We start from the raw sequence: 16,803 nt of genomic DNA on the forward strand, positions 1-16,803 counted from the left end.
GGTACTGTAACTGTGTTCATTTTTAGATTGAACTGTTTTTATTGCTGTTTTATGACATTTTTAATATGTTTGTTTGTTCATGCCGTTGTATGTTGTTTTGACAACTGTTTTGTACATGCTATATGTCAGCTCACCACAGCCGCTCCTGAATGAACACACGAGACTCTCTGTGGTATCACCAGGAACTTTTACTGTAGGAAACATGAACATCAGAAAAGCCAAGAATGGGAGGCTCCGGCCAACCCTCCTTTATATACCCTCCCCCTCATTTGAACAGTCTCTTCCCGCTCAGTAAAACCCCGCGCAAATTCCCCGCCAAGTCCATCAGCCGTTTCTCCTCCGAGTCCTGGGACGCAGGTGTCTTATCAATGTCAGTGACCCTGAAACTCAGAGCCACATCCAGGCTCTAGTAGCAGGGTTCTGACATGGCGTCCTCCTCCCCTTCGTCCTGGAAGGAAAAGATTAAACACAACTATTGTTCTCCGCTGTCCAGAGTTCCTTTATACTTTTTTAACAGGCTGCAATGGAATACCGGGTGTACCTTTCCTAGGTCCTTTGGTAGCCTCAGCTCATAGGTCACTTCGTTTATTCTTTTTGCTACCCTGAATGGCCCTATATAGCGTGGAGCCAATTTCTTGGATGGGAACCCCAATTTCAGGTTTTTTGTGCTCAGCCAAACCAGATCTCCTTCGCCCAATTTGTCCCCCTCTCGGCGCCTACGATCCGCAAAGAGCTTGTACTTCTTTTGTGTTTCCCGCAATGCCTCTACCACGGTTTGCCACCCTTGCTTGATTTTGGCCGGCCATTCCTCGTCGGTCTGGCCCTCCCCTTCCTTCCACTCGGGTAGCCTGGGGAAAGGTGCCACCTCCTGTCCGTATACTATTTCGAATGGGGCACGACCTGTGGCCGAATGTACGGCCCCGTTAAAAGCCATCTCAGCAAACGGAAGAAGGTCCGCCCAATCATCCTGTCTATAATTGGTGTACATCCTTAAGAATTGGCACAGTGTCTGTTGGGTACGTTCGACCCCCCCGTTGGTCGCGGGATGAAAGGCCGAGCTCAGGTTCCTTTCTGCTCCTAACAGCTGTAAGAATTTTCCCCAAAATTTTGCAGTAAATTGGACTCCCCGGTCACTAATTATCTTGTCGGGACACCCATGTAGGCGATATACATGCTTCACATACAAATCAGCAAGTTTTTCAGCTGAAGGGAGTTTTGGCAGAGCCACAAAGTGTGCCTGTTTTGAGAATAGGTCCAATATTGTCCAAATGTATCTGTGGCCTCTGCTGGGGGGTAGTTCGCCTACAAAATCCATGGCTACGCATTCCCATGGCCTCATGGGCTCCACCACCTTCTGCAATAGCCCCTGGGGCTTCCCCGGTGGTGTTTTTCCCTCTGCACATAATTCACACTGCGTGACGTATCCCCTGGCGTCTTTCCTCATTCCGGGCCACCAGCATTGTTTGGCCAACAGTTTAATAGTCCTGGTGGGGCCTAGATGACCCGCACCCTTGTTATCATGGTACTTCCTTAACATTTCTCGTCTTAAACATTCAGGAATATACAATTTCTTATTTACAAACACCAAATCCCCACACAATTCTCCCTTTTCTTTGTTTGTTTGTAACCATTTGTCCATTCCATACGCTCGCTTCAACTCTTCCTCCCATATTTCTCCTCCCCCCGTGGAAATGGCAGTACGTTTGTTTTCTTTGGCCGCTTGTGCTCGAGTTAGTACTGCCAGGCCCCATTGCTTATCAAGAAAAATACTCCCTTCAGATTCCTGAATTCCTCCCCCGTGCTGAGGCATCCGAGAGAGAGCGTCAGCGAGTATATTATGTTTCCCCTGGAAGAATCTGAGTCTGAAATCAAAACGGCTGAAATATTGGGCCCATCTAATTTGCTTCGCTGATAGTTTACGAGGGGATCTTAGATACTGTAAATTTCTATGGTCAGTCCACACCTCAAACGGTGTTCCACTTCCTTCCAGGAAGTGTCTCCAGCACTCTAGTGCTTTTAGAATCGCTAAGGCTTCTCTCTCCCAAATCGGCCAGTTTTTTTCTGTATCGCTAAACTTTTTTGACAGATAGCCACATGGCTTCAGGTTCCCCCCCTCGTCTTTCTGTAGCAGAACTGCCCCATATGCCCGGTCTGACGCATCGCAATGTAATACAAAGGCTTTAGACATATCAGGGTGCTGTAGGACAGGCTCCTCAGTAAAACGCTTTTTAAGGGCTTCGAAAGCTTCCTGGCATTCTATTGTCCAGGTCAGTTTGGCCCCTGGGGCCTTCACTTTGGCTGTTTCTCCCCTACCTTTAGTCTTTAACAAATCCGTTAATGGCAAAGTGAGGCGCGCAAAGTCCTTGATAAATGTTCTATAGAAGTTTGCGAACCCTAGGAAGGATTGCAGCTGCTTCCGTGTTTTGGGGGCTTCCCACCCCCTCACGTCTTCTACCTTCGCAGGGTCCATCGCCACTCCCTGGGAGGAAATCCTATACCCCAGAAAGTCTATCTGGTCTTTATTGAACTCGCACTTGGCAAGCTTCGCATACAGTTTTGCTTCTCTCAACTTTTGCAGGACTTCCCTGACTAGTTCTATGTGTTGCTCCTTAGTCCGAGATACTAACAATATGTCATCTAAAAAAACAAAGACTCCCTTGTACAACAATGGATGCAACACTTCGTTGATTAATTGCATGAACGCGGCGCCTCCGCCGCACAAACCGAAAGGGAGCACACGATAATTGAATAATCCGAATGCACAGGAGAAGGCCGTCTTCCACCTGTCCTCTGGTTTAATCTGCAATTTATGGTACGCTTCAATTAAGTCCAATTTAGTGAATATCTGTCCCTCCGATAACTGGGCGATCAAGTCCTTCACTAAAGGTAGGGGGTATTTATTTCCAGAACTGATTGCATTCAGGCCCCTGTAGTCAATGCAGAGTCTCAGCGTTTGGTCCTTTTTGCGCCTGAACAACACAGGCGCCCCTAGAGGGGAATTTGAAGGCTCTATGAAACCCCTCGCTAGGTTTTTATCAATGTATTTTCTCAGTTCCTCCTTTTCCCTAGCCGACATTGGGTATATTTTTGCCTTAGGAAGCTCTGCTCCTGGGACTAGCTCTATCTTCACTTCAACTCTCCGCTTCGGTGGGAAACTGTCTGCTTCCTTCTCATCAAATACGTCCACAAAATCCCGATACTCTGGGGGTAATTTATCTGCCAGTTCTGCTATCCTGATAGAGTCTTCCTCCCCCCTTTTCCCCGGCTCCCTTTCCACTTCCTGGCTCCCTCCTTCCAACTTCATCCTGAAGATCATGCTCTTATCCTCCCAGTTGATTTGCGGGTTGGCCTGCCCCAGCCATGGCATGCCTAGTATAACATTATAGCTGGCTATTTGTGATATCACAAACGACACCTTTCCTTCCCAACTCCCTATCTTACACTTTACATCTTCGGCACTGTACTTAGCTAATGATCCCGATGCTGTGGATCCGTCCAACTGCGAAAAAGCTATTGGGGATTCTAGGTTCGTTCTTTCGCATCCCAATCCCTCGGCTAATTCAGGGGAGATGATGTTCCTGGAACATCCACAATCCACAAATGCTTTGCAGGTTGCTTGTTTGCTGCCACTTTCCAGCTGAATGGGGACCACTATCATGGCTTTGTCCTGACTTACCAACCCCCCCGAGTGGTGCCTCATCGGTGGTTCTTCCTCGGCGCGTTTCCCTGCCACGGCTCTTGGTTTGGGCGGGCCTCCGCCTTCCCCTTTTCTCTGCCAGCACTCGGCAGCCCTGTGGCCCAAACGGCCGCACACGAAGCAGCCCCTCCTGCTGGTGCTCACGTTCCCTGTCGGCTCCGTTCTCCTCCCGGCTGGGGTTGATCCCTCCTTCCGGCTCCCCTCTTTCATCTGCGGCCGCTGCTGTAGCCCTCCTCGGTGCCTCCTCGCCTGGGCCAGCGATGTCTCGATGCGCCCCGCCAGCTGAATCCATCCGCGCAGTGTGTCAGGCTCATCACGATGCACCGCCCAGGAGAGGATCTCCCGCCTGAGCCCCTCTTTGAAGAGTTCTATCTTTGTCACTGCAGACCATTCCGGCACCTTTTCAGCGAGGCATTGGAACTCCTCCGCATACTCAGATACCGACCTCTGCCCCTGGGAGACGGTCTTCAACTCCTCCCTCGCCCGGATCTGCTCCAGTGGATCTCGGAAACGGGTCTCCAGGGCCCCCATAAAGCGTCGGAGTGACCCCAGACATGGGTCGCGCCGCGCGTGTAGTTGAACGTACCAGCTGGCCGCTCCCCTCTTCAACACTGCACCAATGGCCCGTACCCGGCTGGATTCCGTTCTAAAAGTGTGGGCATTGTCCTCCATATAGCCCCTCACCGTGGTCAGGAAAAAATCCAGTTCAGAGGACTCTCCCCCAAACTCGATCCTTAGTTCCTCTCGTCTCGGTAGGGGTCCCTGTGGTGGCAATCCCCAATTCTCCGCCCGTCGCAAGCCCCCTTGCGGGCCAGTGGGCCCCGCTGCTGCTTCCCTTTGTCCTGTGCCACGCCCGGCATTCGCCAGGGGCACCAGGGTCTCAGTTGGGAGCGTAGCCGGGATTCTCGGAGGCTTTTCCCCTTCGTCGTCACTCTCCTCCACCCGCGTCAGGCTCGTTTGGATCTTGGGCCGGGCACCGGGCTCCTTTCGCATTTCCCTTCCCTTCGGTGCTGGGAGGTCTGCAAAGCCCTGGCTGCTTCCCATGCTCACGTCCCACATTGAGCTAGCCCGGAGTTCCCTTCCTCGCTCCGGCTCCGCCAAAACCGCCAGGCGCTCCATCGCCCTCGACATCACTGCCAGGGTGGTCTCCATCGCCGACATCCTCTCCTCCAGAAACACCATCTTTTGCGGGCCTGGGGAAGGTGAACCTTCCTCTCCTCCGGTGCTATCTCCCCGCACCACTCCGCGCCTCTGGGTTACCCCATTTGGCTGGGCATAAGCGGTGGATGACGCCAGGGCCGCCAGCTGGTGGAACTCAGCGTCCGTCTCGGGAGTGGCCCTTTCCGACCTTCCTCCTCCGGCGCCCAAGAGCTCTTCATCCTCCACTTGCATGTTACACCTCACCGCTACAGCGGGATGGTGTCCGTATTCTTGGCTTAGTGTCAGCTCACCACAGCCGCTCCTGAATGAACACACGAGACTCTCTGTGGTATCACCAGGAACTTTTACTGTAGGAAACATGAACATCAGAAAAGCCAAGAATGGGAGGCTCCGGCCAACCCTCCTTTATATACCCTCCCCCTCATTTGAACAGTCTCTTCCCGCTCAGTAAAACCCCGCGCAAATTCCCCGCCAAGTCCATCAGCCGTTTCTCCTCCGAGTCCTGGGACGCAGGTGTCTTATCAATGTCAGTGACCCTGAAACTCAGAGCCACATCCAGGCTCTAGTAGCAGGGTTCTGACACTATAAACCACCCTGAGTCCTCCCGAGGAGATGGAGCGGTATATAAATAAAGGTTTATTATCATTATAATAATTATTATTAGTATTAACTACAGTAGAGTCTCACTTATCCAACACTCACTTATCCAACGTTCTGGATTATCCAATGCATTTTTGTAGTCAATATTTTCAATACATCGTGATATTTTGGTGCTAAATTCATAAATACAGTACATAGCATTACTACATAGCATTACTGCGTATTGAACTACTTTTTCTGTCAAATTTCTTGTATAACATGTTTTGGTGCTTAATTTGTAAAATCATAACCTAATTTGATGTTTAATAGGCTTTTCCTTAATCCCGCCTTATTAGCCAACATATTTGCTTATCCAGCGTTCTGCCGGTCCGTTTATGTTGGATAAGTGAGAGACTACTGTAGTTCAAAGAGCTGAAGCCAGGCTACTTACAGGTGCTGGACCGAAGGAGTGCACCACTCTCTTGCTACAGCACCTGCACTGGCTACCAATTTGTTTCCTAGCCTGATTCATGGTTCTGGTTTGGACCTTTAAAGCCCTAAACAGTTCAGGTCCAACTTACCTATCTGACTGCATCTCATTATACCAACCTGTCAGATCACTAAGATCATCGGGAGATGCCCTGTTCTCACTTCCGCCACCACCTCAAATATGCTTGAAGGCAACGAGAGAGAGGGCCTTCTTGGTGGCCACCCCGAGCCTTTGGAATACTCTCCTGAAGGAAATTAAAACAGTTCCTTCTCTGTTATCCTTCAGAAACAACTAAAAGCCTTTCTGTTTAGGCAAGCTTCAATGAAGAAATCTAGACTGAAGGGGCAGGGAGGCTATCTCTTATTGAGCGGAGTGAAGTGCAATATGATCAAATGAGACACCATAATAATGCATATGGTTTTTTAAAATATGCAATATAAAATATGTTATATTATTGGAAATAGCAACCTCCCAAGACTCTCACCATTTATTTGTTAATGTATATATTCGCTAACCTGTATTCTATGTGTTTGTTGATTTGCCAGTTTAACTCTTTGGTGTGCGAGGAGTTATAGACATGTGATTGTACCTAGCATGTGTAAACTCAAGACTCCATTTTGTTTTCATTTTCTGTTCAGACTTCAATGGGAGCATTCTTGCATCAGACCTCAGTGGAGGTGGATGCATGGATGTGTTTGGACTAATAGTCAACACGGATTTATTAAAAGCAAGTCATGCCAAACTTATCTGATCTCTTTTTTCGATAGAGTTACAGATTGGGTAGATGTAGGGAACGCTGTGGATGTAAGATATCTGGATTTCAGTAAGGCCTTTGACAAGGTCCCCCATGACCTTCTGACAAACAAACTAGTAAAATGTGGGCTAGACAAAACTACAGTTAGGTGGATTTGTAATTGGCTAAGGGAACAAACCAAAGGGTCTCACCAATGCGTCTTCTTCATCCTGGAAAGAAGTGACAAGTGGAGTGCCACAGGGTTTCATCCTGGACCTGGTTCTGTTCAACATCTTTATTAATGACTTAGATGAAGGGTTAGAAGGCATGATCATCAAGTTTGCAGACGACACCAAATTGGGAGGGATAGCTAATATTCCAGAAGACAGGAGCAGAATTCAAAATGATCTTAACAGATTAGAGAGATGGGCTGAAACTAACAAAATGAAGTTCAACAGGACAAGTGCAAGATACTCCACTTAGGCAAAGAAATGAAATGCCTGGCTCAACAGCAGTATGTGTGACAAGGATCTTGGAGTCCTCATGGACAACAAGTTAAACATGAGCCAACAATGTGATGTGGCGACTAAAAAAGCCAATGAGATTTTGGCCTGCATAAATAGGAGTATGGTGTCTAGATCCAGGGAAGTCATGCTACCCCTCTATTCCGCCTTGGTCAGACCACACATGGAATACTGTGTCCAATTTTGGGCACCACAATTGAAGGGAGATGTTGACAAGCTGGAAGGTTCCAGAGGAGGGCGACTAAAATGATCAAGGGTATGGAGAACAAGCCCTCTGAGGAGCGGCTGAAAGAGCTGGTCATGTTAGCCTGCAGACGAGAAGGCTGAGAGAGACATGATAGCCATATATAAATATGTGAGGGGAAGTCATTGGGAGGAGGAAGCAAACTTGTTTTCTGCTGCCCTGGAGACTACGACACGGAACATTGGCTTTAAACTACAGGAAAGGAGATTCCACCTGAACATTAGGAAGAACTTCCTCACTGTGAGAGCTGTTCAGCAGTGGAACTCTCTGCCCTGGAGTGTGGTGGAGACTCCTTTGTTGGAGGCTTCTAAGTAGAGGCTGGATGGCAATCTGTCGGGAGTGCTTTGAATGAGATTTCTTGCTTCTTGGCAGGGGGTTGGACTGGATGGCCCATGAGGTCTCTTCCAACTCTATAATTCTATGAAAGCAGATTGCTGTTTAGACTTACATAGATGCATGTTTGCTTATGGACTTCAGTGAGTAAAAGTATACTTAAAGACTATGGACTATTGATAAAGAATGATACCCTACGTACACAACACAGAGAAGAAACTGTATCCTATCTGTAACTGAACAATTAAAAATGTGCCTGTATGGTAAATTAATAGATGTTTATGAATAATCAAAATATGTTATTTTTCAAAGAATACTTCTTCTTTTTTTATCTCTGAGTGCATATTTTTAGTAAGATGTTTCAAGGGACCGTATATCTTTTGGGCAACTACAACTACAAGACATGTTTCTTCAGTTTAACAGCTGAGTTACCAGTGTGCTATTACATTAATGCTTGTAAATATCACTTGTCCAAAGAGTTGACTTTTAACAAGTTCAAGCTTTTATTGACTAGTGGCTTTTAAAAGGTGGCTTCCACATACTCATAGAGATTCACATTTGCCAAAAGGATATGTGCCCATAGACTGGGTGCAGTTATTTTCTAATGACTTATGCAATAGGCTATGAATTTGCAATATATATTTTATTGATGTGTTCATGTGTTATATATGTGTTTAACTGCTGTTGATTTTATACTGTATTTAATATGTTGGGAGCTGCTTTGGGTCCCCTTTTTGGGAGAAAAGCAGGATATAAATAAAGATGATTTATTATTATTATTATTATTATTTTATTATGTCACAGCAAACAAGATAGATATGCTGGATTTTGTATCACAAAATCACAAGTATTATTATTATTATTATTATTTTTCATAGCTTAAGTTGTAGCCATTCCTTTGAGTTCATTTAAAAGCAGACCAAGTTTGTTTTTACTTTTCATCTGTTATAGATAGCATTCATGTTATTTTATATTTTTTGTCATTTTGTAGAACTTCCAAGAGCAGCTGTAAGGATCTTAAGCAACATGACATTCCTTTTTGTGAGTTTGTCATACACAGCTGAGAGTGCCATTGTTACTGCTTTTATTACCTTTATACCCAAATTCATCGAGTCACAGTTTGGCATTCCAGCTTCCAATGCCAGCATCTACACTGGTAAGGCATTGCCATTCTGGTCAGGAAATTTGTAAAGATGGTTTTTCTATGATTGAGGGGGGTCATGCAGAGGTTTCAGCAATACTGTTCCTCTTTCTCTGTGTTCAGTTTGGCTTATTTTGTTGCCTTATGAGTTGTTAGAGTATGGGAAAGTTATGGTGGGTTACCATTTTCAGAATTATCCAACCAACGTAGACAGTGACTGGAGTATTTTGAAAACTGTAGTTCAAAACATAATTGTTCCAAGCTCTGATTCAGGTCAGTATATAATGTGATATAAAATCTCCAGAGTGGAATGATTGCTCTGGCATTGCAAATCTTTCATCAGTCAACTGATCTTCCTATATCTTTTTTTTTCATTCCAGAGGATACTATTATTGTTGTAATTATAGAAATCTTGTATGAATGGTCTTTTAAAAGCCATGAAAGCATGCTACAATGAATTGCTAAAGTAGATCTGACCAGGGTCCATCCAGTTGAACATTCTTCTGTTCCCAGAATTTAAATGGTTTTGAGACCATTGAAAACATCAACATCCAATATAAACAACAATCAGGAAAATTAATTATGGCCTCAGAGTTCCCTTAAATTGTAAGTTGTGACTTTAGCTATAATGCTAGCTATTGGTTGCAATACACTCCATCATTCAGTCATACAGTCAAAATAGCTTCGAAAAGACATAGGAGGAGATCTTGCACTGAATTTGTTATTATTAACAAATAATAATAATAATAATAATAATAATAATAATAATAATAATAATAATAATAATCACCTTAAGTTACCTATTACCCTTAGGAGAAGGATGAATTGCACACAAGCATTTTGAAAAGAGCCCCAGTCCCATACAACTCCTGGTGCATTAGCCATGTTTGGCATTCTTGACTTCAGTCACCCTGAGGAGCTCTGCCACATCAGATGCAGGAGCTCTTGTTATATGATTTTATATGTTGTTGTGTTGCATTTTATATGTTGTATGGCACAACTGTGTGTTATTTTGTAAGCCGCCCCAAGTCCCTATGGGTGCTAAGAACCCACCTAAAACTTAAGGAAGCTGCTCGCATGGTAGGTCTGCTATGCAGGCAGGTGGGGTACTTCTGAATGATCGACTTAGACCAACACATCATATGAAGAACCATCTCCCACCTTGGAGATGTGGTGCAATGGATAGAAGTTTCTCATTTTTGCACAACTCAGGCAAGCCATTTCATTCTGAAGCACTCAACTTCTCTGCATCACATATGAGGACTCCCTCATATTTCTGGGAAATATGTACCATTGGTCAGCTTTTAAAATAAAAGTCATATGGAATAGTCTAATTTTAGATCTTAAATACCTAAATACCCTCAGAGCACCATATCCTATCTGATGTAATAAGCTAAGCAGGATTCACCTTAGTATTTGGATGGGAGACTGTAAAGGAATACCATGTGGTGCAGGGTATATTTCGGAGGGTGGAACTGGAAAAACCACCTCTGAGTATTCCTTGCTTAAGAAATTCCTATTAAATTCATGGAGTTGCCATAAAACAGGTACACATACAGACTCTTCAAATTGGTTAAAATGTTGTTGACAGGAGGTTGCTGACAATCGAAGCTGCATGCAGGGGCTGAAAATTAAAAGGAGGAGGGGGAATGGTTTTGGGCAAGACCGTAGAGAGTATGAATATATCTCCATAGGGTATGGAAGTTGTGTATTATATAAATAATGTCTGACCTGATTGACAGGTCTGTAATTCCATTTGATCACTGGAGAAGCTTTCCTAGCACTATGAATGTTGTTTCTGTGTACTTTCACATACCCAAGAGCCTTAGTTAATCTTTGCCTATAATTACATGTATACTCCAAAACATAAAGATCCAGGAGAACTATTATGCTTGCTGTGGAGAATTTTTACTAATGTCAAAACTAGGAATGAGAGAGAGCGAAACTAGCAAGTATTTATATAGAGGAAAAGAGCTCTTGCCATCCCTGACACAATGAAAAAATGTCAATTCTCAAGATGTTTGATAATTCAGACTGAATAATTCTTAAATACCCTGACTGTTAGGTGGTGTCCTCGAAGTGATACTGTCTGAATGGATTTTAGTCCTCTGGGGGAAAAAATTTAGTCACCACTCATTTGATTTCAGGTCTCTTCCTGCATTTTGTCACATAACACCTTTGTTTAGCACATGCTTCCCATTATAATCTCCTTTTAGGAAAACATGTCATAATTGAGGATTGTTTTTAACATTAACTGCCTTGTATTTCAGATATACACTCAATGATGACATATATATCATTTTTCATTCGACCTTTTGATGGGTTTTTACAAATCCAAATTAATATTAGTCTGCATAATAAAGCCTATGTAAGAGCAATTTTCTGATTAATAAATGTTATTCAAATATTCTCCCTTTATTTGCAGTACAATACCTTTAATCTTTCGTGACAATGAAGAGACATTTGAATGAAAACACAATAATTTATTCAACTTTAAATGTGTGGTTAAGGTGCAAGAAAGGCTATTACAGGAACAAGCATCATTGCTCAAAATGATTTCAGGAGCTTTTTCTTCTTTTCTGAGGGGGGTGGGTAGGGGTAAAAAGGAAAGGAAAAGAAAAACTCAACTACTTCATTTTTAAAATGGGACAACAGGTGAAACTTAGTAATTACTTTTATGGATCCTTATTGTTTCTAGAACCAACTTGAACTTCTTAATGCCTTCTTCTGCACGGCAGTTAATTTGGGAATTCAATTAATTTTTCATTGTCTTTTTGTGTTACTTTTCTTTGTTATTTGACAATGTCATGGAATCTTTTGACTTATGATAGCCAATTTTTTAAAGTCCCTCTCCCTCCAATTTAGAATTTATAAATACGTTGAATACCTCCCTCTACACAAATGGCATCAATAAATCAACAAAGTTTTATAAACTACTCTTTATTCATAAAGTCCTGTGTAAAAAGAGTGATGAAGTATGATTGAATTCCCTGTATCTAAGTAAAAATAATCACATCGTTGAATCTTAAACTGAATTTGCTTTGCTATCTGAATTTCACATATTTAATAACAATCCTTGAGAGCCTGGTCCCTTTCAGGCTAGTATAAAACAAAGGAATATTTCAACTTCTTTGACAATTGTTCTATTTACAATATTTCTGCTGTTTCTGGAAAAATCATAAGGAGGCCTTTATTAATCTTTTGACGTCATTGCAGCATGCTGAAAATTCTGGCCTTTTGCTACTGGCAAAATTGTCATCAAGCACTGCTGAGATGGGTAACCTGTCTTTTGGACTGGATCACTTTAAATTGTCTGATAACATGATAAAAGGGTACCCAATTAAATAAATCCCACATGTAGAAAGCCAGCAAGATAGGGAGAAAATTGGGCAGAATCCCTTTTCCTGATGTCAAGTTTTAGTGATCTAAATCTATTTGTTAGTTACATTAACAGTAGATTCATGGAATCAGTGGATCTTGTGTTGGTAATTGTTACCAAGTTCCCCTTAAATAAGTTGGTCTGTGTTCAGGACCAAAATTGCACTTGGACATATATGTGGAAATTTTAGAAGGGGTAGGGTGGGGTGAAAATTGGCTAGTCATTAAATGTTACATTTCAAACAACATCATATTCTTGAATGCTTTAGCCAATATGATTAGTGGCAGTACTGGCCAAGTTATTCTGATAATTGTTAACCCCCAAAAGTTAATTTTCCAAGTCTATCTATTAGACAGATTTTTTTTTTCGTGTCAGGAGCAACCGGAGTTGCTTCTGGAGTGAGAGAATTGGCCGTCTGCAAGGACGTTGCCCAGGGGACGCCCGGATGTTTTGATGTTTTACCATCCTTGTGGGAGGCTTCTCTCATGTCCCCGCATGGAGCTGGAGCTGATAGAGGGAGCTCATCCGCACTCTCCCCGGGTGGGATTCGAACCTGGAAGCCTTCAGGTCAGCAACCCAACCTTCAAGTCACAAGGCTTTTATCCCCTAGGCCATTGGAGGCTCCTATTAGACAGAATGAATTGAGTGCATTGGGTAGTAGGTCATGGGGATAACAGCAATAGTCTTCGTATGTACACTACATGGCCTATCATGTCCCTCCTGATCTAGCATGCTGTTTCAAATGTAATGGAAAATGCTACCCTGTCACTATGTACCAGTGGGATTCAGCTCAGGCCAATCCAGTTGTCTTCTGTATGTGAGAATAGATACACTTGCCTTTTGCTTTAGGCAACAAAATCAATATTGGGTGGATTTTAGGACAAAAGCCTCCACAGTGCCTTCCCTGCAATATTAAAACACAGCTATAAATCAGATACAATAGACTTATTACAAAAAATAACCATATTTCACCCAAATATGAGTAAATCCTAACCACAGCATCACAAACCCATTATCTAACAAACACATTCACTTTAAAATAAGCTGATCCTTTAAAACCTTTTAACCTAAAATCCATAGAACAATAGAATTTCTTTAGAAACTAATCTAGAATAAGTCTGTAGGTGTCTGCTTTGGAAAAGTTGTAGAGAAGAACTAAGTATGTCTCCCTAAGAAGGTAGTTTTGTAGTCATGGAGCCACTGTTGAAAACGCCCCATCTCTTTTGTGCCCTCCAGTTTAATGGTTCACATTGCTGGGCATATGTGGAGGTCTTATAATGATGAGGGTGTGTTTTTAGCTATTTGTGTACTATTCTAACTGTTTAGGATCTTACACATCAAAGGTAGCATTTTAAATTGGTCCAGAAATGCACTGTCAAAACAGTAGAGTTCCTGTATATTCTCCTGTATATTCTGGGAGATACGGTGCTCCAATGAACTAGTCTGACATCGCTGCCAGTTGTAGTTTCGGGATTGTCTTTAAAGGCAGTAGCGAGTGTTGTATGAATCTGAATTTCAACATCACAGACATGATTTAAACCAAGACACTGATTAGATAGATACCCTATTGCCATATAGGCAGGAAAAGGGAAATACTGATATTTGGTGCCATCTGTTTCTACAGTTCTTACAGAATCCAGAATACTCCAAACTGTAGGTATCTTCTGAGCAAACTAACTTTTCCAGGAGACACCCTCATACCAGTTGACTATCACCTCATCTTTATGAGAACTAGATCTTTAGATAGTGGAGAGCACATGTGAGCTTTGTGATTATAAACAGAGGACCTTTCTTTCAATCTCTCTGACAGGAGAATTAGCTGTAGAAGAGAGTGCCTATTTAGTAGTTAGCTGCTCATTTGTTGCCCTGAAAGGCAACAGGCTCCCACTCTGATATCTTTCTAATAGTTGCCAAAGACATTTTTGCTTCCCCACATCTTTTGAACCTTTATATTACTTTTTTTCAAAGTGATAGTTTAACTCCCCACTTTTTTCTAACTGATCATTGCAGCAGCGTTTTGATCATTTTAAAAATATTTCATTTACTTTTTTGTTTTTTTTGTCCCATTATGCTTATACATTGGCAGATAGACTAAATGAACAAGTAATGAAGAGTTTTTCTTGAATATTAAACATTAAAATTCTTGAATTTAAAAATGTATCATAGTATTTTGCCTACTCTTTTAATCTTTCTTAATCTTTACTATTTTTCCTTTAACCAGGTGTGATTATTGTTCCAAGTGCTGGCGTTGGTATTGTCCTAGGGGGCTACATTATAAAAAAACTCAAACTCAGTGCAAGAGAATCTGCAAAACTGGCAATGATCTGCAGTGGTGTGTCTCTTTTGTGCTTTTCAACACTCTTCATTGTTGGATGTGAAAGCATTAATCTAGGGGGGATAAATATCCCGTATACTACAGGGTAAGATGTTTTTCCTTTCTAAATAAGTAATGAGTTGCATCAAAGCCAGGCTTTATATAAAGCTGATAGCTATTTTTAAAATGCAGTCATTAAATAACTTAAAAGCGCTTTAATCAAAGGTGAACATAGAACTATTGGACAACTAGTTTCAAACTCATATTGAAGGCTACCCCATTGGGCAACAGGATTAGAGTACATATACAGTTCTGTCTCATTCAGAATAGAATGTGTCCTAGACAGTAGGAGATGGTATATGCTGCTGCTACTTTACTGGAACTAAACAGATTTGTGTATGTTAGTGATAGGATAGAAAACGTTAGAAACTTTATGTATACTACATTTCTTTTTCTTCCTAGCATTTGTCCCACGAATTCGTAGGGTCTGCTTTGCCTGTCGTTTCCACATGGCTTTGTTTTGGGCATTTCTCAAAAAAAAAACATTTGTGGTTTTGACAGGTTGATGCGACTGTTTGGACTGCACCTGGCCCGTTGCACTGCCTATCACTGCAGACCGTTGCCCCGTTGGTTGATTATTCAGCTGGCACCACTGGGAAGTGCTATCAGATTTTTGCCAGCCTTTATGCATACTACCTTTAATTCTGAAATTTTAAAACTGCCTAGTTCTGTAATGGAGAATGATAGTATAAGTGTACTAAATAGAATTAGGCTGTACCTCTGTACCTATTTACACAGGGAAGTGCCTCATGGAGCTTTGCTTACTTCTGGATTGACATCTGTAGTTCTGCAAATAAGCAGAAACTACATCTCTATATTGACAAATAATGCTCACCCAATTTGTAATTCAGTCAATATTTATATTTTTTCAACTGTTTACCAACTTAAAGATATTTTCTAGTACATAACATAGGCTTTTGACATAAATTAGGAGTGTTTGTCTGTTTATTAATGATGTAATGATGGCATGAACAAATAATTTTACCATGTTCTCCTTACTGTAAGGAAGTTTATTGCAAACTATAGTTTTTAAAGACTATTTGCAGTCTGAGAGCTCTTCTTATTTATTTATTTATTTATTTTTAAGCAAGAAAATGGCATTTATGCATGGTATTTTATGTGTATGAAACTTGTTTTCTTTACGTAAATATTGTTTCCCATGCAAAAATAAAAATAAAAAATGAACGTGCATTCTTATAGCGCAGAATAGGTCTTAAACTGTGAAGATTTTTGATTGGGATCCATCTCACTAAGATGTGCTGACTTTTGAGAAACCAACTTTTCAGATATTTTGAGTATTATTTCTACCTTATATATCTGTCTGTTCCCTAACCATTAAAATAGAAACTTTCAAGGCTGCAGTCAATTGTTGGCAGGCACTGCTGAAGGTCGGAGCCAGAAAATGACCTAATTCCTAAATTTGTCATTAGCCTTTACACTATTATTTAATGATGTGGGGAAGTAAATAGTTTTAAAAAATAGAACATGAGATCAACCAGTGATATTGAAGGCGGGATAGATGCAGAGCAGATAAAATAATGCTTTGCTTGTATCTTAAGGCATGCTTTGAAGGTAACTGATGCTTTGAAAATTCATAAATACCTTTATCATTACTAAATAAAAGCTGTATCTCTATCTGCATTTCCTTGGGAGTTAGACAACTGCACTCCCTGAAACTTTTTGATCCGGAATTAAATCAATGCAGGGCAAATCTTTTTTCTTTTCTTTTTTTAAACCACTATAATAGTTATGTAGGGATGGTCAGACAGTGATCATTAGCATCAGAATTGGCATATGACAACATTTTGTCCTTGCTTAATGCTGTAAGGCCTAGCTTATTTAATCATACAAATATCTTTGGAGTGGTATCATCATTTACATCACAGATTCAAGGGAAGAAATGTAAGGATTGTTGGGTATTACTTATGTTATAGTAAAACATGAGAGTATTTTTATTTTCAGTGTAAAGGGGAAAATATTACAGAAGAGTTTTCAATATTTTCCTTCAAAATTGAATCTCTGGCTTTGTCACCATGTGTCATACAATCAATGCAATACTGCCATATTAGGCTATAAATACAAAGGAGAGTTGGAATGACTTAAACAAAGGGCACTAAAAGAAGCTAAAGAACACGGTTCAATCCTCTG

At 41.8% G+C, this 16,803-nt stretch overlaps 2 protein-coding genes across 3 annotated transcripts in view; one reads left to right on the forward strand and one right to left on the reverse strand.

The window, feature by feature from the left end:
* Window positions 1-16,803, forward strand: part of slco5a1 (solute carrier organic anion transporter family member 5A1) — an 82,717-nt gene that overhangs the window by 52,128 nt on the left and 13,786 nt on the right. Inside the window, exons 5-6 of one of the 2 annotated variants that reach the window (XM_003219635.4) lie at window positions 8,753-8,917; window positions 14,503-14,701. In XM_003219635.4, coding sequence (XP_003219683.2) covers window positions 8,753-8,917; window positions 14,503-14,701 — 364 coding nt within the window. The remainder of the gene's footprint in view (window positions 1-8,752; window positions 8,918-14,502; window positions 14,702-16,803) is intronic. The other variant, XM_062980282.1, reaches the window with a different exon arrangement.
* LOC134298856 (uncharacterized) lies at window positions 175-5,442 on the reverse strand. Its single transcript, XM_062980283.1, has 2 exons — window positions 3,677-5,442; window positions 175-448 (listed from the first exon to the last, which is right to left on the reverse strand). Exons 1-2 carry the CDS (start codon window positions 5,222-5,224, stop codon window positions 407-409), a joined length of 1,590 nt encoding a protein of 529 aa, XP_062836353.1. The 5' UTR covers window positions 5,225-5,442; the 3' UTR covers window positions 175-406.

Source organism: Anolis carolinensis, chromosome 4, assembly GCF_035594765.1.
Source record: "Anolis carolinensis isolate JA03-04 chromosome 4, rAnoCar3.1.pri, whole genome shotgun sequence".
NCBI lineage: Eukaryota > Metazoa > Chordata > Lepidosauria > Squamata > Dactyloidae > Anolis > Anolis carolinensis.

Bases quoted from the DNA above. Each gene is read 5' to 3' on its own strand.
- LOC134298856 (XM_062980283.1), bottom strand. From the start codon at position 5,224: ATGTTCATGTTTCCTACAGTAAAAGTTCCTGGTGATACCACAGAGAGT. The intron at 449-3,676 runs GTAAGTCAGGAC...TTTTCCTTCCAG, and splicing joins GGCACCACTCGGGGGGGTTG to GACGAAGGGGAGGAGGACGC.